This window comes from Stenella coeruleoalba, assembly GCF_951394435.1.
Source record: "Stenella coeruleoalba genome assembly, chromosome: 7".
Lineage (NCBI taxonomy): Eukaryota > Metazoa > Chordata > Mammalia > Artiodactyla > Delphinidae > Stenella > Stenella coeruleoalba.
The window spans coordinates 109,531,934-109,553,840 of NC_137153.1; the positions used below are offsets into that span (position 1 = coordinate 109,531,934).

Genomic DNA, 21,907 nt, shown 5'->3' on the forward strand with positions numbered 1-21,907 from the left:
GTTTTACTTAACAAGATAATATCTAGAGTAAAGGAAGAATCTTTATGTGGAGGGATTATTGGTAGCATCACTTCCTTGCCACTTAATTGGGTAGATATTTGTTTTTTCACTTTTTTCTTCTCTTTTTTAAATTTCTTGTTTTCCTTTAATTTCTTTTTTTTTTTTGGCGGTACGTGGGCCTCTCACTGTTGTGGCCTCTCCCGTTGCGGAGCACAGGCTCTGGACGCGCAGGCCTAGCGGCCATGCACACGGGCCCAGCCACTCCACGGCATGTGGGATCTTCTCGGACCGGGGCACGAACCCATGTCCCCTGCATCGGCAGGCGGACTCTCAACCACTGCGCCACCAGGGAAGCCCTAATTTCTTCTTTTCCTGTTTTTTTGGTGGTTGTTTTGGGGTAGATATTTTTAAGTGAAAAAAATAGCATATAATAATATTACAGATTATTTTTAAATAAAATATCATCCACCATCTCACCACCCTCAGATGACTATTTTTGTTTTTGCATAGCCTTTCTGTCTTTGTTGACAAGATAGTTTTCTATAGTTGCTCTTACAGTGCTTAAACCATTTAAAATTTTATTTTCAGCCAACATTTTATCATTAACAGTCTTCTATGTTACCACATTGTCATTATTTTAAAGACTGCACAGTATTCCATTGTGCTGATGCATTATCACTTACTGAATCGATTGTTTGTCAAGTCTTATATTATTTCAGTATACAATGAGCATTTTTGTGTAATAGTTCTTCTGAATTCTTTTTTGAGAATTGGAGAGTCTAAGTGAGTGAACATTTTTATCAGTCTTTCTGTATTGTCTTGTTTTCCAAGAGCTGAGCCAATTTACGATACCAGTAGCCGTGAGAGAGTATTGTAACTGAATTGGTTTTAATGACAGTTTCTTTTCTAGACAAAAGATGCTGTTGAAAAGTTCACTGATGCCAAAAGAAATTTATTGCAAACTGAGAAAGATGCTGAGGAGTTAGAAAGGAGAGCTCAGGAAACTGCTGTTAACCTTGTCAAAGCCGATCAGCAGCTCAGGTAGGTGGACTCCCTCAGCCACTGATGTACTCGGTGAGATGAATGAGAAGTTTGATTCTAAGTGGACAATAATTGCTCTATGATAAATGCACGTCAAGCCTAAGGAGTCTGGGGGAAATAAAGAGGTGTGTTTTAGATTGCTCCAGGCTGACACAAAGGATTTGGAGCAGCGCAAAATTCAGCAAGAAGAAATCTTGAAAGAGATAAACAAAGTTGTTGCAGCAAAAGACTCAGACTTCCAGTGTCTAAACAAGAAGAAGGAAAAACTGACTGAAGAGTAAGTACGGCCTCTGCAGGCCTGCAAGGGGCTTGTGCTGGAAGGCGGCTCTTGGGGCTCTGTCTCCCTTCCAATTTGCTCCAGTACTGCTGGTGCTTTGTAGGCTGCAGAAGCTGCAAAAAGACATCGAGACCGCAGAACGCACTGAGGATCATCACCTGCAGGTGCTTAAAGAGTCGGAGACCCTCCTGCAGGCCCGCAGAGCAGAGCTGGAAAAGCTGAGAAGCCAGGTAGGGCAGCAGACACCTCGAAAACCAGTTCATGCTGCTTGGAAACCTATTATAAAAAGTAATACATGTTTGATTGTAGAAAAGACTGGAAAATACATAATAAAGTATAAAGCATAAATGAGGCTATATATCTTAGTGCTTAAGAATAGAGTCCAACCCAAATTTGAATCTCAACTCAGTACGATATATTATTGAATAAGTGAGTCTCAAAACACAATATGCTCTGAGAACATTTATGTTAAATGTGTTTATGTATACTTGTGTTTGAATTTTTAGTCTATACCAAAGTACAAACATGGTCATCTGATAAGGGGGGGATTGTGAATATTTTCTATTCCTTTTGCATGTCTGCATTTTCTGCTTTTCTGTAACTAAATATGTATTGCCCTTAAAATTATAAGTTTTAAATTTACAAAATGAATAAATTTTTTAAATCCTTGCCTAACTTCCATTGCCAAGGTGGTTGCCAATTGGAATAAAATATAGATATGAAAGTTCTTTGAAAACCATATCCTGAAGGACAATCATTATTATCATATTGTTGTTTTTGCTGTGATTTAAGTGTTTTTACCTATGTGAGCTCAAGGCCTTTATTAGGCATTTTATGCCTGCAGCCCCCCAGCCTGGCCTTCCTGACTCTTGCAGCTAGGATTGTGAGAATTAGACTACCTCCTTATTTCCCCACACAACCTTTAGCTGGACTAAATATTCTCCATCTCAGCACTTTGTCAGGCTTTGCATTCTTTACTTTTCTTTAATGCAGGTAACAGGTCAGCAGCAGGAGATGGCTGTCTTGGACAGACAGTTGGGGCATAAAAAGGAGGAGCTGCATCTACTCCAGGGAAGCATGGTCCAGGCCAGAGCTGACCTCCAGGAAGCGCTGAGACTGGGAGAAACTGAAGTAGCTGAGAAGTGCAGTCACATCAGGGTACATTTTTCAATAGTTTTTCTTAAGAGTCCTAGTATAGTCCTGTAGATTTATTTTGAGATATTTTCATTGGTTTCCCCCTAAAATGCAAATTTAAATTCCTGCATCTTGCCTCTGTAACGAGCTTGGTGTTGTGCTATCTATCCATGCTGCGGCTGCCGTGCATAGCTCTCCCCCTGTGTTGTTTTCTGGACATGCCCAAGGTTTTATGCCTCTGTGCCTTTCTCATTCTATTTCTTCTCTAGGAATTCCCTTTCTGGGAATGTCCAGATCTGACCCAGCTTCCATGGTCCAGCTTCATGCCACTAAGAAGACGTCCCCAACTTTTCCTTTACCCTGGAAGCAGTTTCTCTCGATTCTGAGTTTGGTAGCACTCTGCACATTTCCTAGGGCACCGTAGCCTTTCGTGATCATGTTTCTGTTCCCTGCCTTATTTCCCCACCAGGTGCTAAACCCCTTGAGGGCAGGAGATGTGTCCGAGTCAGCCTTTTTTCTCTGCAACACATTGCTTTGCTCATAGTAAATAGTGCATATAAATTTTAAATGAAGATAACGTGTTACTTTTTTACTTCTATTATACTAAAATATGTTAGTATAAAATATAGTGCTGTTCTTGACGTAAAACTCAGACATGAGCTTGTTTCCAAATGAGAATTTCTATGAAATGAGACAGTTAATAACAGAACTGATTTTAAAGTAATTTCTATTCATAACTTGGTGAAGGTGGGTTGACTTTTTTCTTTTCTTTTCTTTTCTTTTTCTTTGCACAGGAACTAAAATCTCTTCTGGAAGAACTGAGTTTTCAGAAGGGAGAACTGAATGTCCAGATTAGTGAGAAAAAAGATCAACTTTCACTTATAAAGCAGGAAATTGAAAAAGAGGAAGAAAATCTCCAGGTAGTTTTAGGGCAAATGTCTAAACATAAAACTGGTAAGTTTAAAGTTTAACCTTATTTCTAATCAAAGAAAAGCAGATTATAAAAGGAATATGATATTTTCTGCCACTCAAATTGACTAAAAGCAAAATAATCATCTTCATTGCTGACCAGGGTGTGATGAAAGAAGAGCACTTACAGGCTGTTGATTGAAGTATAAAATGGAACAACCTCCCAGTGTCTTAAGACTATTAAACTCACACCTGTTAAACCGGGTAGCCCATTTCCAGTTATCTAGAGAGGGCAAGCGTTTATGTACATCGCAGCAATATTTATTTTATTTCTCTCTCTTTTTTTTTTTTTTAAGAAGTAAGCCTTTATTTCCTAGTTTTACAAATTAAGTTGACTGAGTCAGTTACTTGCAACAGAAATTGTAATGACAAAATTTGGAAACAAATGACTAATTTAAAAACCATATTTTGGGCTTCCCTGGTGGCATAGTAGTTAAGAATGCACCTGCCAATGCAGGGGACACGGGTTCGAGCCCTGGTCCAGGAAGATCCCCCATGCCGCGCAGCAACTAAGCCCGTGCGCCACAACTACTGGGCCTGCACTCCAGAGCCCGCGAGCCACAACTCCTGAAGCCCGGGTGCCTAGAGCCCGTGCTCTGCAGCAAGAGAAGCCACCGCAATGAGAAGCCCGCACACCGCAACCAAGAGTAGCCCCCGCTCACTGCAACTAGTGAAAGCCCACGCACAGCAACAAAGACCCAATGCAGCCAAAAATAAATAAATAAAATAAATAAATTTGTTTTAAAAACATATTTTAACATTTAATGACATGTAAAAATGCTGATGAAAGAAGAGTGAAAAAATAGATAAAAACTGAATATTGATTGTAGTCCCAATTTATTTTAAAATATATATATGTGTGTGTGTCTATTCGTGTGCGTGCAGTCCTGGTAGGGAATACATCAAAATGCTATTGCAGTAGTGATTGTCTTTGGATGGTAGGATAATGATGGGTTTTCATTTTTTTCTTTTATACTTTTTTCAAATTTTCTATAATGAACAAATATTTTTATAATCAGATAAAAGTAGTTAATATTTAAAAGTCTATATTTCAAAGGACAAAAGAATTGTTATATAAATGTCAGCTGATATATTTTAAAGTTTTTCCTATTTTGATTTAAATTCTTTTAGGTAGGGTAAGTACTTTTTAGAACTAGGTCTCTGTTGAATGTTTTTGTTTAAATGTTTATAACAAATTAGTGTTTAGCAATACTTTTAAAGGCTTTTTACATTCAGAATATAATTAATTAGCTCCATTAATTCAGCACAACAAATATATTTTTATTATCTTTTGTTTCTTGTATCAGCCAGTAACATTATTTTCTGTTTCATTTTGTAAATGTTTCCACATTCATTTAATAGCCTGGACCATGCTTTGTTTCTGTTAGAACTAAAGAATATTCTGGACATGTTGCAACTTGAAAACAATGAGCTGCAAGGTTTGAAGCTACAACATGACCAAAAGGTGTCTGAGTTAGAGAAGGCTCAGGTTGAAGTGCTAGAGGTAATAAAGCTGTTTTACCAGTAGTGAACCGCGGTCTTTCTCAGTTTGCATGGCTGACTTCTCTTTTATCTGCTTTAGGAGAAACTGGAGTTGGACAGTTTGCAGCAGACAGCCCTGCGACAGAAAGGGGAAATGGAGTGGCAGAAGCAGCTCTTGGAGAGGGACAAACGAGAAATTGAGCGAATAACTGCTGAGACCCGAGCACTGCAGTTGTGTGTTGAGTCTTTGTGCAAACAAAAGGAAGATCTCGAAGAGAAATGTGATGGCTGGGAGAAGAAGTTGGCACAAACCAAACGGTGAGAGCAGGAACAAGTAAGCTTGTAAGATCCCATCTGGAAGGCTAAAGCATTATTAACACACTATTCAAAAAATTGGAAAATTGAGAAAAGGCAAAAAAATACAAAATACGCCACAAACTCAGTATCACAATGCAATACACCAATAGCATTTTTGGGTGAATTCTCCTTTTAGGTTTTTTTTTTTTCCCCAAAAGCATTTTTTAAAATAAATTGTTGTGATTTCTTTTTTTAATAAAAGAATATATGCTTGTTCGTGTGTAGGCAGACCCAATCTTAACCCATTGTTAAGATTCAGTTCTCCTCAAATTTCATCTATAGATTCAAAACAATCACAGTCAAAATCCCAACAGGTTTTTTAAATAGAAATTGGCCATCTGATTCTAAAATTCATACTGAAATGCAGAGGACCTAGAATAGAATCTAAAACTTTTTAGATATGACACCAAAACAACTTTGAAAAAGAAGAACAAAAGTTTAGGGCTAATACTATGTGATTTCAAGACAGTATACAGCTATGGTAATCAAAACACTGTGGTGTTGGTATAAAGATAGACAAAAAGGTCAAAGGAACAGAACAGAAGTCTGCAAGTAAACTCACAAATATATGCACAACTGATTTTGACAAAGATGCAAAGTAGAGAAAAGATGGTGTTTTCAAAACTGTTGCTAAAAGCACTACGTATCCAAAACCAAATAAATGAACCTTGATCTATACCTCACACTACATATAAAAATTAACAAACATAAATGTAAACCAAAATATAAAACTTGTAGAGAAAACATAGGGGGAAAAAAATCTTTGTGGCCGTGGGTTAGGCAAAAATTCCTTAGATAAGACGCTGAAAGCATGATCCATAAAAGAGTAAGTTGATAAAATTGGACCTCATCAAAATTTAAAACTTCTGTTTCTCAAAAGACACTGTTGAGATAATGAACAGACATGTCACAGACTGCGAGAGAAATCCTGGCAACCATGTATCCGATAAAGGACGTGTACCCAGGATATAATGAACTCTCAAAACTCAGTAATTAGAAAATGAAGAACCCAATTTTTCAAATGGGCAAGAGATTTGAAATTTTATTTAAGAAAATATATGGATGGCAGATAAGCACATGAAAAGATGCTTGGTATCATTAACCATTAGGGAAATGCAAATTAAAACCACAATTAGATATCATTACACACCTAATAGAATAGCTAAGATTAAACACTGACCATATCAAATGCTAGCGAGGAACTTTCATACACAATTGATGGGAGTATAAAATGTTAGTAAGACCTCTTTGGAAAATAGTTTGGCAGTTACTTAAAAATGCAAGCATACACCTAGCAGAAGATCTAGCTTTCTCACACCTAGAGGTGAAAGCATGTGTCCATACCAAAACTGTACACTGATGTTCATAGCGGCTTTATTTGCAGTAGCCAAAACTGGAAACAACCTAAATGCCCATCAGCTGGTGAATGGATTAGCAAATTATAGTATAGCCATACCACAGAATACTACTCAGCAATAAAAAGCAATGGAGGATTGATACAGACAAATTCAAGGATGAATCTCAAAGTAACTATGCTTACTGAAAGAAGCCAGACAAAAACCAGTCCATAGTATATGATTCCATTCGTGTAAAGGAATGCATGCTCATACATATCTTTTTTGGGTAAATCCTATTATACATACAGTGTGTTTCCTGCATTTTCACTTGTCAGAAGTTAGTGATCCATTTTAATCACGTTTTTTTTAATTAATTTATTTTTTGGCTGCGTTGGGTCTTCATTGCTGCACGCAGGCTTTCTCTAGTTGTGGCAAGTGGGGGCTACTCTTCGTTGTGGTGCACGGGCTTCTCATTGCAGTTACTCCTCTTGTTGCAGAGCACGGGCTTTAGCCACATGGGCTCAGTAGCTGTGGCTCAAGGGCTGTAGAGCACAGGCTCGGTAGTTGTGGCGCACGGGCTTAGCTGCTCCGCAGCATGTGGGATCTTCCCAGACCAGGGCTCGAACCCGTGTCCCCTGCATTGGCAGGTGGATTCTTAACCACTGTGCCACCAGGGAAGTCCTTAATCACATTTTTGGAATTACAAGTGCTATCCATGTTATCCCTGATTTTTATAAAACCTCGGTTTAGCAAGTCACTTTTTGAAATGATAAACATTTCCAAATGTTCTATTTGGAAAGCTGAAAATAAGATTTCTTTTGAAAATGAGTTGAAGAGCCTTACATTTTGTTAATATTTAATAACATTTAATAATTTGGTAAATTATTAATATTTATTTATTAATATCATCCAGACTCCACAACTACATTGTGAAATATAACACTATTCCTTAGTTGTCGCTTGTGTGTGCTTAGACATTTTGTATTTGACAGTCTAACTTATTCTCCATTTGTATTGTAGGGTTTTAGCAGCTACAGAGGAGAATAGCAGAACAAAGCAATCAGACTTAGAAAAGTTGGAAGTGGATGTCAGAAAACTGCAGCAGGAGCTAGACCAACTAAACAGAAACAAACTCTCACTGCAGAAAGACGTCGCAGCCATGCAGCAGCAGCTCCAGGGTATGAGGCAGCACAACAGGAGAGATGGGACTTTCTTCCTTTTGCTAGATTCTTTATTTAATTGTTTGCTGTCGTATTACAGAAATAATTCATGCTACAGGGCATGGGGCTTCTTTTAGAAGTGAGAAAAATGTTCTAAAATTAGGTATGGTGGTGGTTGTACAACTCTGTGAACTTACGGAAAGCCATGAAATTGTATACTTTAAATGGGTGGAAAATGCATGGTATGAGAATTACATCTCAGTAAAGCTATTTTTTAAAAAAACTAATTCATATTCTTTAGAGAACAATTTAAAAACATAGCAAAATGACAAAATAAAAATTACTATTCACCTCACTCCTCAGAGATAATTTCTATTATCAATTTAGTAAATATCCCTCCAGATTTTTCCTTGGGGCGTGTGTGTGTGTGTGTGTGTGTGTGTGTGTGTGTGTGTGTAGATTTAAAAACAAAGATGCAAATAACATCTTAATTACCAACTCTTTATAAAGCCTCATGATTGTTTATTTATAAGTTACTAAGTAATCCTAGCCAGCAGTATACTGTTGAGCACTTACTGTGTCCTGGACATGATGCAGGTGTTTCATATGCATTTTATCACTTAATCCTTATAACATTTTTATGAGGTAGAAACTATTATTTCACCCATTTACAGATAAAGCAACTTAAGCCTAGTTTCCTTGCGACTTGCCTAAGCGAGAAGTGACTTGCTCAAGCTTACACAGCTAGTAAGTGACAAAACCAGTACAGATATAAAATTTATTCCCAAACTGTCTTCCTGAAAGGTTGTACCAAATTTATATTTTTATCAGCAATGTGGAAGATACCTGTTTTTAAACCATGCACCTCATCAACATGAGGTATTATTATGTGTAAATTTTCATCGTGAGGTTTTGAACATGTAACATGTCTTTTTTTTTTTTTTTTTTGAACATGCAAGTCTTTAAAAACGTGGGCTCCAAGTCCAGATCTGGATTGCGCATCATGTACCTCTCTTTTGGCCTTTAATAAGATAGGGTGGCATAGTCATACATTTAACAGAAGAAAGTATAAATTCACTTCTACTCTACTTCTCTGAGTGGACTGATAGGAATCTGGAACATGTATACATAAGTATTTCTTATTTTATGTAAATGTTATTTCTGTAGAGAAACGGGAAGCAGTAAACTCATTACAGGAGGAACTAGCTGATGTCCAAGACCACTTGAACCTAGCAAAACAGGTAAGCCTCACAAAGGTAATCTTCTAGTAGTGTCCTGAAGGCATGCAGATAATTGGTTGAAATAACAAATCAAGTAGGCTGGTTCCTTTTCACATGAGCAGGTCCCTTAGAACCATTTATCAAACACAAGTATAAGATATACAAAAATTTTGATGCAGAGCAGTGATTTTCCAGTTTATTTTATCCCTAGAATTCTTTATTCAAACAACGTTTTACTCGAAGCTAATAAGTAAGGTCATGGCTAAAAGAGCCCAACAGTCCCTCAGCAGCCACTCTGGGGGCTTCAGGGACCAGATGGATCATCTCTTACCCATGGCACAGATGAGGCCTGCAAAGGCTGGGCTTAGATTTGATCACTCGTTGAGCTGCAGAATCATGGCCAAATCTGGGCCTTCATCTTGTCAGGTGTTGAATAGAGCAGATTCTTTTTTTTTTTTTTTTTAATTATTTATTTATTTGGCTGCATTGGATCTTTGTTGCTGAGCACGGGCTTTCTCTAGTTGCGGTGAGCAGGGGCTGCTCTTCATTGTGGTGCACGGGCTTCTCATTGTGGTGGCTTCCCTTGTTGCGGAGCATGGGCTCTAGGCGCACGGGCTTCAGTAGTTGTGGCACACGGGCTCAGTAGTTGTGGCTCGTGGGCTCTACAGCGCAGGCTCAGTAGTTGCAGCACACAGGCTTAGTTGCTCCGCGGCGTGTGGGATCTTCCCAGAGCAGGGCTCGAACCCTTGTCCCCTGCATTGGCAGGCAGATTCTCAACCACTGCACCACCAGGGAAGCCCCTAGAGCAGATTCTTTTTACCCTTGTACTTCTGATCATCTTCTTGAGGTAATTCAGTGTTGTCCTGTGAGAGTATTGCCAAAATTTGAATTTCAGAGAAACTCAAGCAAGTTTTGCGCCTCAGTTTCCACTCTGTAAATTACAGGTTAGATTAGACATCTAAATTCTCCTCCTTCTACCTTTAAGATTCTGTGTTTCTAAGATATATAAAACTGAAATTAGGGCTTCCCTGGTGGCACAGTGGTTGAGAGTCCACCTGCTGATGCAGGGAACACGGGTTTGTGCCCTGGTCCGGGAAGATCCCACATGCCACGGAGCGGCTAGGCCCGTGAGCCATGGCCACTGGGCCTGCGCGTCCAGAGCCTGTGCTCCGCAACAGGAGAGGCCACAACAGTGAGAGGCCCGCGTACCGCAAAAAAAAAAAAAAAAAACTTAAATTATTCTATTTTTTTTAAGAAGTCTTATACAGGTTCGTAGGAATATTTTCTGTGTTGTTAGAAATATGGTAACTTTTTCTAAAGTGCTTAATTTGGGTTCCTTGAAGAAAGAAGTATTTATTGTTGTCTGAGGTTTTTTTTTTGGCTGTGTTGGGTCTTTGTTGCTGCGCGTGGGCTTTCTCTAGTTGTGGCGAGCGGGGGCTACTCTTCGCTGCGGTGCGTGGGCTTCTCATTGTGGTGGCTTCTCTTGTTGTGGAACATGGGCTCTAGGCACGCTCGGGCTTCAGTAGTTGTGTTGTGTGGGCTCAGTAGTTGTGGCTTGCAGGCTCTAGAGCACAGGCTTAGTAGTTGTGGCGCAGGGGCTTAGTCGCTCCACGGCATGTGGGATCTTCCCGGACCAGGGCTCAAACCCGTGTCCCCTGCATTGGCAGGCAGATTCTTAACCACTGCACCACCAGGGAAGTCCTGTTGTCTGAGTTTTTTAACCTGTATAAATATTTCAAATAGTAACAAAACCATGACTTTAGGTTCATTTTCAGAGTTAAGCCTTATTCACAGCTTTTCTTAATCTTAGCAATCCTGTGAGGTGGGTGTTGTTTACTCCCATCTCAGTGACAAGGCAGCTAAAGCTCGGAGGAACTGAGTCTCTTGCTGAGGTTCTGACATCTCTGTCATCCTAGGTACTAAAAAGAGGGAAGCCAGTGATTAAGTTGAGTTCCAGGTACCTTTGTATGTTTGTTGAAATAATAAAGGATATGGAACTTTTACGCTTTAATTTTGTCAGACTTAGTAGATAGATGTAGCTGTGACACTAGCCACCTGTAATGAAGGTGGCTTTGTCCGTAGTTTCAATTTGTTCTTTCACCTGAAGGACCTGCTCCACACCACCAAGCGTCAGGATGTACTGCTCAGTGAGCAGACCAGGCTCCAGGAGGACATCAGAGAACAAGTAAAGAAGTTGGAAGTCTGCCGAAAAGAAGAGGAAACAAAACAACAACAACTGCAGGTGTTTCAGAATGAAGTTGAAGAAAACAAGGCCAAACTAGCCCAACAGGAAATGGTACCGCACATCTATGACGTTATATAAGAGGAAACATTTTATCACTTGTGTGAGCTTTTTTCCCCTGGCACAAAGCTGCTGAGAAGTATCCCCCTTGGGACTAGCTTCCCTTACCTGCCCTGTGTGACCAGAGGGGAGTTTACACCAACTCTTTAACTCCCTTGGTATTAATATTACGGGCCATTAAGACCATAGAACAGGCCCGGTAAGGAATCTTGAAGGCCACGTGCCAGTTCCTGCTTGAATCCCCTCCTCACATGCTGGCCAAACAGTTTTCCAGTCCCTACTTGATCACCTTTGTAAAGAGAACTCACTCTCTGTCCCCATGGGCTGTTTTCTACTTTCTGTTGAACTGGAATCTATCTAGTGTCCATGAAGATTCCCTCAGGGCACTGGGTATTTGTTATTTTATAACTAACTAAGGTTGTTCTCTATTAAGATGTTTCAGAGACTCCAGAAAGAGAGAGAAAGTGAAGAAGAAAAATTAGAAGCCAGTAGAGTGACACTGAAGGAGCAGCGGCACCAGCTGGAAAAGGAGATAGCAGACCAGCAAAGCAGACTGGAGCAGGTGCTGACCAAGGTGTTGGTGGCTGAAGAGCGCATCAGGACTCTGCAGGAAGAGGAAAGGTGGGGTGAGACCCTGGAGAAGACGCTCTCCCAAACCCGTATGTATTCTGGAACATTGCACTGAGGGCGGGGAAATCTGCTGATTGTCGAGTAAAATGTGTGAAGGAGTCCCAGGCCCCAGCTATAGCCCAGATGGGAGGCACAGGACAAGCACAGTAGGAAGAATGGTCCCTCATTTGATCCTCCCAGCCCTGTGAGAGAAGAGGAAACAGGCTCAGAGGGACAGAGGGAATTTGTCTTTATGGAGATAGGATTTGGTTCCAAGACTGTCAGGTCTTTTTACTTTTACTGTATTGCTTTCTTCGAGAGTGCTGTCTCAAGGGAGTGGAACATTAAGGCAGAGAAGTGCCAAAAGGTGCTCTAGAGGCTTTCTGTAAAGGACATTACTTCTGAGCTTTGGAACAATGATCCATTTCATCTCAATCTAGTAAAAAACCCACAATATTAACAATTCTACTTCTGTCTAAATTTGACATAGCGAATGGTACCAAGATACAGATGTTGGCCTTTGGGTTTGTTTACTCTCTCGAGCCATACATAAATGAAGTTGACATGGGAATCCAGGGTAAATGATCGTTCTCACATCAATAAATGAGTTTTCTTTTTCTTAGGCTTTAGGTTTTAATAATGCTCAGAAAATGTTGTTCTACCTTGAGTGAACTCAGTGGACTTGGGACCTGAAAGGGTTATTATTCCTTTTTTCCCTGGGAACTCTTGATGCATCCAGACCCAACCATTTCATTAGGAAACTGAAACCTAACAAATATGCCGAGTCTGACCATGCCAGAGGTGTGAGAAGTGAAATCTGGGCGGCGTGTTGCTTTACAGAGGGTGATTAGAAAAATCTGTGTTAAGTATCACTGTTGTGCATAAGCGTTATTTATTGAGTACTCACTGTGTACTAGGTGTTTGCATACACGATTCCCATTAAACACCAGGAAATACGTTTCTTCTGTAGAAAATAAGATGTGTGCCATTCCAAATCCTGTGTTCTTTCCTCTGCGCTGCCTCCCATGAAGGAAGAAATACTGTGTGCCCCCCTTTATTAAAATTAGGTTTATAAAAAACATTTCAGTAGTCTGTTCCATGTTCCCTGCACCTCAGGGTTGGTGCTCTCTGGTCTCAAAGACTCAAAAGGGAAGACAGTTGCTGTCTGTCACTTTGGGATCAGGCCTCTGGGAACAAATTACATCAAGAGGCACCCTTCTCTGGGCCTTTTTCTGGGCCTCTGGTGTGGGTCAGGGGAGATCTGGACGACTGAGTGACAGAGCAAAGTGCCTGAGTGGGTGGCATGTCGTTGTGGAGTCTGCCCACGGCCAGCCCAGAGCCTCGGGCTAAACTACCTAAAATGCTCATTTCAGAACGACAGCTTTCAGAACGGGAACAGCAGTTACTGGAGAAGTCAGGCGAGCTTCTGGCTCTGCAGAAGGAGACGGACTCTGTGAGGGCGGACTTCAGCCTCTTGCGGAACCAGTTCCTGACAGAGAGAAAGCAAGCCGAGAAGCAGGTCGCCGGCCTCAAGGAAGCACTTAAGATCCAGCGGAGTCAGCTGGAGAAGAACCTTCTCGTGAGTATCCGCTGCCCAGGCAGTTTATGAGGAGATGACGCCTTTACGTTTTTAACTAAAATACTTCTTCAAGGTAGAGAAAATAAATTACCTGTCAACCAAGTCCCTAACCCAACTGTGATTTGTGGTGCATTTACGTGTAATTTGTTCCTGAAGCTGATGGTAGATTTTGCCAGAGTCTGGGCTCAGCCCTAGAGGAGCTGTCTGGCTGGCTGGAACGATGGTCGTGTGCACAGACAATGTCAGCACTGAGCAGAGCTCAGCGGTCCAGCCTCCCCAGCAGGGTCGAGGAGGGAGCTGGGGAAGGAAAGCCTCTAAAGACATTCTTACCCAGCTGCAGTCTGTGCTCACACGTTTTTCTCGTCACGCCCTTTTCGGTCAACGTTAGCTTTAATTAATCATTATCCTGAAACCGGGAAGCTCAACCTACCATGGTTTTATCCCTGGAGATAAACTGTGGGAGGTGACACTCAGATGAGTTCAAAACAGCGTATGGTGGGTGGAGGCCAGTGGGCAGCAACGGGGGCTGTCACAGGAATGGATTTTTCTAACACCCTTTGGAGGAATTAATGTAGCCCTGTTGAATGGTACTTTCCAACCAGGTGTGTTTCCCTAAGGGTGACACACTTACAACCAGTGATGGGCAACATGATTGTAAAGATAGTATGTAGATGTCTAGATTTTAATCCTCCCAGGAACCCTATGATGGTGGCTATAGTTAACATCTTACAGACAAGGGAAAGTAACCTAGTATCAATGGTAATGTTGCAGATCTAGGATTCAGACTCTGGGCTGACAGACTGACCGACCACATGTTTACTCCCAGCTCTACCACAGCTGCTAAAGAAGGCAGGTAGATTATCCCCATTTTATAGCTGAAGCCTAGACGAGAAATGAAGTCACAGAGCTAGTGAGTGCGTAAGCCAGCAACGCACACCTCCAGAGCCATCCTCCTCCTCTGGTGCTAGGAGCAAAAGCAGGAGAACAGCTGCATGCAGAAGGAAATGGCAACCATCGAGCAGGTGGCCCAGGACAACCACGAGCGGGCCAGGCGCCTGATGAAGGAGCTCAGCCAGATGCAGCAGGAGTACGCAGAGCTCAAGAAGCAGGTGCGCCCACACCCCACGGGACTCAGGCAGAGCTATATTTCTTCAGTAGCTCTTTTAAAAGGAGTATTTCTTTGGGAAAGTCGTGAAAAGCTAATTAATCAAATCTGTTTTTCTAGTTTTGAAATGTAGAAATGTACCTCCACAAGCAAAAAAGTATTTGTTCAAAATATACTTTTTTAAAATTAATTTTTATTGGAGTAGAGTTGCTTTACAATGTTGTGTTAGTTTCTACTGTACAGCAAAGTGAATCAGCCATACATATACATATATCCCCTCTTTTTTGGATTTCCTTCCCATTTAGGTCACCACAGTGCATTAGAGTTCGCTGTGCTATACAGTAGGTTCTCATTAGTTATCTATTATATACATAGTATCAATAGTGTCAAAATATACTTTTAAAATGCCCTTAAGTTCAACAAGGTTTTTATGTTAGTTTTTTTTTTTATGTTAGTTTTTGAAAGAAAAATAGCAGCTCTTCAGCATAAAATTTTATCATGTCCCAAAGCGCTGTATTGAAATGTTAGATTTTATGTCAGAAACAAGTCTATAAGAGCCAAATCCCTGGGGAAGGAAAAAATGACCCCCGGGAAAACCTTTGATAACCTGTAACGTTGCCAAGCTGAGGGTGGGAAAGCAGTTCACGCTAGATGGAGAGTCTAACCCTAGACCCCCCCTGGTGTCCCTCAGCCATTGGCAGCAGCTGGGCCACCCCAGAGCTCTAGTCTAGTCAGGCTGCTGGGGCCACTCGGTTGACCCTGCTACACCTTGTCCTTTGGATAACCCTATGTGGCCATTCAGTTTCATCTGTGCCTATAGCCACCCACCCCCAGCCCTGACACACACACACACACACACACACAAATAACTTTTATTTAAAGGCCCCCCCAGCCTCTGCAAACTTGGAAGGGCAGTTAGAAGTGGGTATGACTGTAATATCTTCACTAAGCTCTCTATTATGGAGAGAGCCACATAGGGTAGTCTCAGGTCTTAAACACAAACTGTAAAACCTGAGGAAACCTCCAGACTGCCGAAACCACCAGATTCTTCACCCATAAAATGAAAACGTTGGACCAGATCTTTTCTAAGGCCCCTTCCAGCATTAACATTTATAATCTAGATCACTTACGGCTTGTTTAGGTAAATGGCCCTTTTCTCATTTGGGTACCACTAAGGTGCTTTGTATAAATTCTCACCTAGTTCTTGCATTTCGGGATGCAAGGTATTATCTTCATGTTAAATGAGGTAAGACAGGTTCAGAAGTTAGCTAACTTGCCCTAAGTCATACTGGTAATGTTTACTGGAAACGAGATTGGAATCCAGCTCTGTCTAGCTCCAGAGAGACCGACTTCTATAGAGTAATGCACCTTCAAGGAACATGGCACCCATGCTTTTCTAAATGGAAGTTGCTTCAGTCAAATGTCAGTAAAATCGTTTACTTGGTAGCTTGTAGATACTTGGAATAGCTGAAAAATCACAAGTTTTTACCATTCTAATCATAGTAATTAACATTTGTAGGTCTGTAAATACATGACACATGTATTTAAAACATTAAATTTAAATCATTAACAATAACAGTTCAATTCCAGGTAAGTCCCAAACTTTACCTAGTAGTTATTTGACTCTCACTCACTCCTTAGATGGAAAACCAAAAAGATTTGGAAAGAAGACAAATGGAAATCAGTGAAGCAATGAGGACACTTAAGTCTGAAGTGAAAGATGAAATCCGAACCAGCCTGAAGAATCTTAACCAGTTTCTTCCAGAACAACCAGCAGATCTGGAAGCTGTTTTGGAAAGGAACAAAAACCTAGAAGGAGGGCTGGAAAGCTTGAAAGAGAACTTTCCATTCCCCGTGAGTGACAGACCATCACCTTTTGAAGAAAAACTGAATTTTTCTCATGTTCACATAATGGTAAGGGTTTATCCTGCTATTCTGTGGACTTCATCAAAAGATAATTTGGTTCCCACCTACCCTAGATAAGCTCAAACACAGAGTTGAGGATGGAAGAGGGTTAGAGGGGGGAAAGGTGGGTCGGTTACTGATGGTGGTGCTTAGAGACTCTCTGTTTCCCTTTCCCTCTGAAAAAGGATGAACACTGGCGTGGAGAAGCACTCCGAGAGAAACTGCGTCACCGTGAAGATCGACTCAAGGTTGCCCTTTTAAAAGAAAAATACAGTATAAGATACTTGGCATATTGAGGAGAGTGGGGGGAATTGCTCTGTTGCAGCTCTCACGGCAGTTTTATAGATTACACGTTCGAAGCTCAGAGAAGGATCTCTTTCTATAGGCAGCTGAAAACAGGTGTCTAGAATAGGTCATTGTTGACCTAAAAATCTGGGGGTTAAGAGTTTAGGTGGGAGTTGGAAAATGAGAGTGAGTTAGATAGAACAAGAGAGGACAGAATGCATCTTTGGAGAACGGCCACTTACAGCGAGGGCTGAGAAGGAGCCATGGGCGGTACCAAGTGAGTGGAGGCCCTTGACATCAAATAGCCTCCAGCCACATGTGACTGTTTAAATGTAAATTCACTTTAATTAAATCAGGTTAAAAATTCAGTTCTTCAGTTACCACATTTCACGTGCTCAAAGGCCACACATGACCAGTGGCTACTACAGTGGGCAGCACAGATATAGAACATTCCCGTCATCACAGAAAGTTCTATGGGACAGCGCTTGCTGTTGACTTTAATAAGAGAATCATTTCAGAGGTACGGTGGGGAAGCCAGAACGTAGTATGGGGTTGAGGATTACATACATTGTGAGAGACTCTGAAGATATCCAGTATAAACCAATCTTCTAAGTCTGGGCAGTAAGGAGAGAGAGATGAGGCAGTCATTTAATGGGGAGGCCAGGGATGCTGAAATCCTAAGTGTTGTGACAGCAGAGAGAACAGGCTGAGTTGAAGGCCCAGTTAATGACAACACAGAGAGTAGCCATCTGGCACCTCCTTTTTTTTTTTTTTAAAGGACAAGAAGAGGATTTTCAGCAGCCATTCCTATTTTATTATAGTCAGGTTTGCCTATCAAATATTAAACATGGGCTTTCCTGGTGGCGCAGTGGTTGAGAGTCCGCCTGCCAATGCAGGGGACATGGGTTCGTGCCCCGGTCCGGGAAGATCCCACATGCCGCGGAGCGGCTGGGCCCGTGAGCCATGGCCGCTGAGCCTGCGCATCTCCGCAACGGGAGAGGCCACAACAGTGAGAGGCCCGCGTACCGCAAAAAAAAAAAAAAAAGTTAAACATGAGGAAGGTACCCAGTGTTAGTTCTAATATGTTCTACCATAACACTTTCAGGCCCAGCTTCGACGCTGTATGTCCAAGCAGGCAGAAGTGTTAAGCAAAGGGAAGCGGCAGACAGAGGGCACTTTACACAGCTTGAGGAGACAAGTGGATGCCTTAGGGGAATTGGTCACCAGCACATCTGTAGATTCCACGTCATCACCCAGTGTGTCTCAGCTGGAGTCTTCCCTTGCAGAGGACTCCCATCTTGGACCAAGCCAGGTAGGAGGAAGTTCTTCACAAGGGGTCTGACTTATACATGGAAAGTACCTGAAAGCTTTGGGGTCCATAATCTTGAGGAGACTCAGAAGGATATGAATGCCACCTTCAAATCTCTGAAAAACTTGTCTTAGGAAAGACTTGCTTTTTCATGGTCCCTGGGGAGACTGGAATCAACTGGTTGGTAGATGAATAAAAAGGATAAGCTGATGATTTAGGAAATAGCCTAGGAAACTGGGTGACCTGTCAGGGATATAGTTAATTCTTCTATAAATGCCTTCCATTTCTGGATGTCCTTATCGTCTACTTGGTCAATATAAAGAGTTTAGGGAATTCCCTGGTGGTCCAGTGGTGAGGACTCTGTACTCTCAGTGCTGCGGGCCCGGTTCGATCCCTGGTTGGGGAACTAAAATCCCATAAGCTGGGACTTCCCTGGTGGTGCAGTGGTTAAGAATCCGCCTGCAGGGGACACGGGTTCGAGCCCTGGTCTGGGAAGACCCCACATGCCGCGAAGCAACTAAGCCCGTGCACCACAACTACTGAGCCCACGTGCCACAACTACTAAAGCCTGCGCGCCTAGAGCCCGTGCTCCACAGCAAGAGAAGCCCGCATACCGCAACAAAGACCCAACGCAGCCAAAAATAAAATAAATTAACAACAACAACAACAAAGTTATAAAATCCCATAAGCTGTGCGGCACAGCCAAAAAAAAAGTTTAGACCTCTGAAACCAACTTGGGTCCCAGTTTAGTCTGTCCATTTGGGAAGATGACTGTGCCAACTATTAATCCTCAGCAAAGTTTGAACAGAGTGTGAACTCTTAACTGAGAGTCTACTAGGAAACCCTGGATTTCACAAGTTTTCTATGACTTACGTAAGGTTAATAATTATTTAGAGGAACATAAAATATACTCATGGAATCAGTAACACAGTATTACTGTCAGAGATGGATAATAGCTACCATCTTGTGTGCCTACTGTGTGTGTGTACTAAACACTTTACATATATTATCGCATTTACATCCTGGGAAATAGGATTTATCCCTCTATATAGATAAGGAAATTGTATAAAATGAAAAATGTCAAGGTCACAGCAAAAGACAAAACCAGGACTTAGAGGCTCATCTTTCTTTACCAGAGTGGTATATTGTATGGTTGAGCCATGAGAACATTCAAGGCCAGTTGCATCTTTAATAGACACACAGCTCGCTCATTAGCAGCAGCGCCAAGATTTGAATGATTACCTTAAAACCTTCCATGGTAGGATCCAAGTCAGATACAGGCCAAAACCATCATGGGCCTCAGGGCAGGCCTTGAGGAACAGTGTGTCAGAGGCACAGAGCATTGAAGAGTAGATGACTCTGGAGGTAAGAGAGCCCAGAATAGTGGGAGATGAGTAGACAGGGGTTTGAGGGCCAGGTTAAACTCTTAGCTCATGGTGGCAGCCAGAAGAGTTCAGGTGCTCTAAATCCAGGAGTAACAGAGGAATGTTTGAGGCACAAGGAGTAGAGGTGAGTTTGTTAGAATTATTTTGGACTCTGGAGTCATAATCTAGGTCTACGTGGGATAAAAGTCTGAACTAGGTTGGAATTAAGAGACTGCCTTCTGAGCCTAATGTTTTCTCTTCCTTCATTTCAGAGCTCCTTCCAAGTTCTACAAGGTCCGTCACAATCACTAGACGGTTACCGACACTGATGCCATTCCCAGCCTCCTGCTCACAGGGTACATGTTACAAAGAGTTCTTTTAACCTGCACTTTCAATTGCAAGATCTTGAATTCTAGTTTATCATACAGTCTTAAGAAAAGTAACTTTCTGACTTTTCTCTTGGATAATATCGTATGGTGGTTCATCTTAAAACATTTTTCCGAAGAGGTACTCAGTATATATTTTACCTGTTAGCCATGATGCTATCATTTAATTGTTAACCTAGTTAAAACCTGTTTTTACTGTTGCAAGAGTTCATCCTGACTTTCTCATCTTGTTGTAGGAAAAGAGTGGCTCAGCCAGATGGAGGAAAACTGTCTTGCAGAAAATATGAGGAAATACCTTTTCCACTACCTCACCAACTTCATAATTAGAATGCCACTTGCTTTTTACCATGAACCAGTGAATTCAAATGCTGAAACTCCACTTGGACAATTACCGTCAGGGTTTTTGTAAGTCACCTGTACATATGGGAACAACTGTATACAATTTAAACCAGGGTCCTAGATGGCTAAGGGTTTTTTCACTTTGAAATGCATTATTATAAAACCAATACTGATTTGAATCTATAAACTGGTAAAATCCATAGTTAGGAAGGTTAAAAAAAATGTACTTAAGCCCCTCTTCATTAACAGTGCCAAGTTATTTTTGGATTTTGTTTAAAATCTGTATTCATATAAAAATAAAAGATAAAGTAAATTTGGGTCTGACAGATTCTGACTTTACACTTCACATATCTACAGTTAAACCATAAAATTTTTACCTAAATTTCAGTCTTTCAAGTGATTTTCCATCTCTGCCTGCAGGTTGAAATATGTTGTACCTATCAATGAATATATTTTATCACTTGAAAATATCTGTTATAAAACTATTATATATATACTTCAGGTGCTTTTCCTTAACCAAAAATATTCTGTGGTAGAAAATTAGAACTTTGGACTTTGGAGAATCTGACCCAGTGGTAAATTCAAATTGTGTTCAGTCAGACTTGTTTTAAAATATCCCCAAGGACTCTTCTAGGCCCCTATACAGCTTTTGAACCATAACGGGTATTATATACCATGTTACTATACACAGTATAGCACAGTGAGTAATCTCTCACCACCTACTGAGGTTTATATTCCTAATAAGTTGTTTGGCTAGAGCTGGACCATTAAGATATGGAGATATGGGATAGGGACTTCCCTGGTGGTCCAGTGGTTAAGACTCCACGCTTCCACTGTAGGGGTCGCACAGGTTCGATCACTGGTGGGGGAACTAAGATCCCTCATGCCACGTGGCACAGCCAAAAGAAAAAAAAAACAGATACGGGATAAATACGATTAAAGACAATGAAAATGGCATAAAATTTATTAACACATTAAGTTCCAGAAAACATCTACTTCCAAAATAAAACTGATTTGGTAGTTATATTCTTTGTTTCATTTCCACAAGTCTTAGCAAAATGCTTAAAATCCTGGCCTATCCACAATTACTGAAATCCTTCAAGGACGCAGTTTCCTGGTCTGTCCATGTGCTGAATGAGGGTAAAATATTTTCTTTCTAAACTGCCACATGAACCCTCTCTATATTCCCACATGAACAGGAATCATTTGGTCTTCTGTTAAGGGGAGTGAATTGAGCCACACGTTTATAAGAAAAGAGAACACTTAAAACATGTGTAGGCGGGGCTTCCCTGGTGGCACAGTGGTTGAGAGTCCGCCTGCCGATGCAGGGGACACAGGTTCGTGCCCCGGTCTGGGAGGATCCCACGTGCCGTGGAGCGGCTGGGCCCGTGAGCCATGGCCGCTGAGCCTGCGCGTCCGGAGCCTGTGCTCCGCAATGGGAGAGGCCACAATAGTGAGAGGCCTGCATACCACAAAAAAAAAAAAGCGGGCAAAAAAGTTCCCAAAACTATAGTCTTCTGGAATTAGAGGTGAGGTAATTAACGTGTAACGCCAAACAAACACCCGGTTCCAAAAGACATCTTGCCAAAGAAACTTTGCTACCTCTAACTAGTATTATGAAAACACCACCAACCCCCACCCCCACCAAAAAAAAAAAAAAAAAAAATCAAAGTTACCGCATCAAACACTTTGTCCATGAAAAATACTTGAACATCATACTGGAATGTCTAACGCGTAGAGTACTGAG

General features: G+C 41.3%; 1 protein-coding gene across 9 annotated transcripts in view; it reads left to right on the plus strand.

Moving 5' to 3' along the window:
- The window catches only part of CNTRL (centriolin), an 86,116-nt gene extending 64,285 nt beyond the window's left edge, over nucleotides 1-21,831 (plus strand). For 7 of the 9 annotated variants that reach the window (XM_079928038.1, XM_079928041.1, XM_079928040.1 and 4 more), the window contains 18 exons: nucleotides 911-1,041; nucleotides 1,178-1,318; nucleotides 1,422-1,548; nucleotides 2,312-2,476; nucleotides 3,247-3,406; nucleotides 4,810-4,925; nucleotides 5,004-5,221; nucleotides 7,618-7,775; nucleotides 8,925-8,998; nucleotides 11,085-11,273; nucleotides 11,713-11,938; nucleotides 13,262-13,467; nucleotides 14,436-14,576; nucleotides 16,214-16,486; nucleotides 16,663-16,725; nucleotides 17,868-18,074; nucleotides 19,708-19,791; nucleotides 20,058-21,831. In XM_079928038.1, the coding sequence (XP_079784164.1) occupies nucleotides 911-1,041; nucleotides 1,178-1,318; nucleotides 1,422-1,548; nucleotides 2,312-2,476; nucleotides 3,247-3,406; nucleotides 4,810-4,925; nucleotides 5,004-5,221; nucleotides 7,618-7,775; nucleotides 8,925-8,998; nucleotides 11,085-11,273; nucleotides 11,713-11,938; nucleotides 13,262-13,467; nucleotides 14,436-14,576; nucleotides 16,214-16,486; nucleotides 16,663-16,725; nucleotides 17,868-18,074; nucleotides 19,708-19,764 (2,652 nt within the window). In that variant the 3' untranslated portion in view covers nucleotides 19,765-19,791; nucleotides 20,058-21,831. Of the gene's footprint in view, nucleotides 1-910; nucleotides 1,042-1,177; nucleotides 1,319-1,421; nucleotides 1,549-2,311; nucleotides 2,477-3,246; nucleotides 3,407-4,809; nucleotides 4,926-5,003; nucleotides 5,222-7,617; nucleotides 7,776-8,924; nucleotides 8,999-11,084; nucleotides 11,274-11,712; nucleotides 11,939-13,261; nucleotides 13,468-14,435; nucleotides 14,577-16,213; nucleotides 16,487-16,662; nucleotides 16,726-17,867; nucleotides 18,075-19,707; nucleotides 19,792-20,057 lie in introns of those variants that run through there. The other 2 variants (XM_079928044.1, XM_079928045.1) reach the window with 2 other exon arrangements.
- The last annotated feature ends 76 nt before the right edge of the window (nucleotides 21,832-21,907 follow it).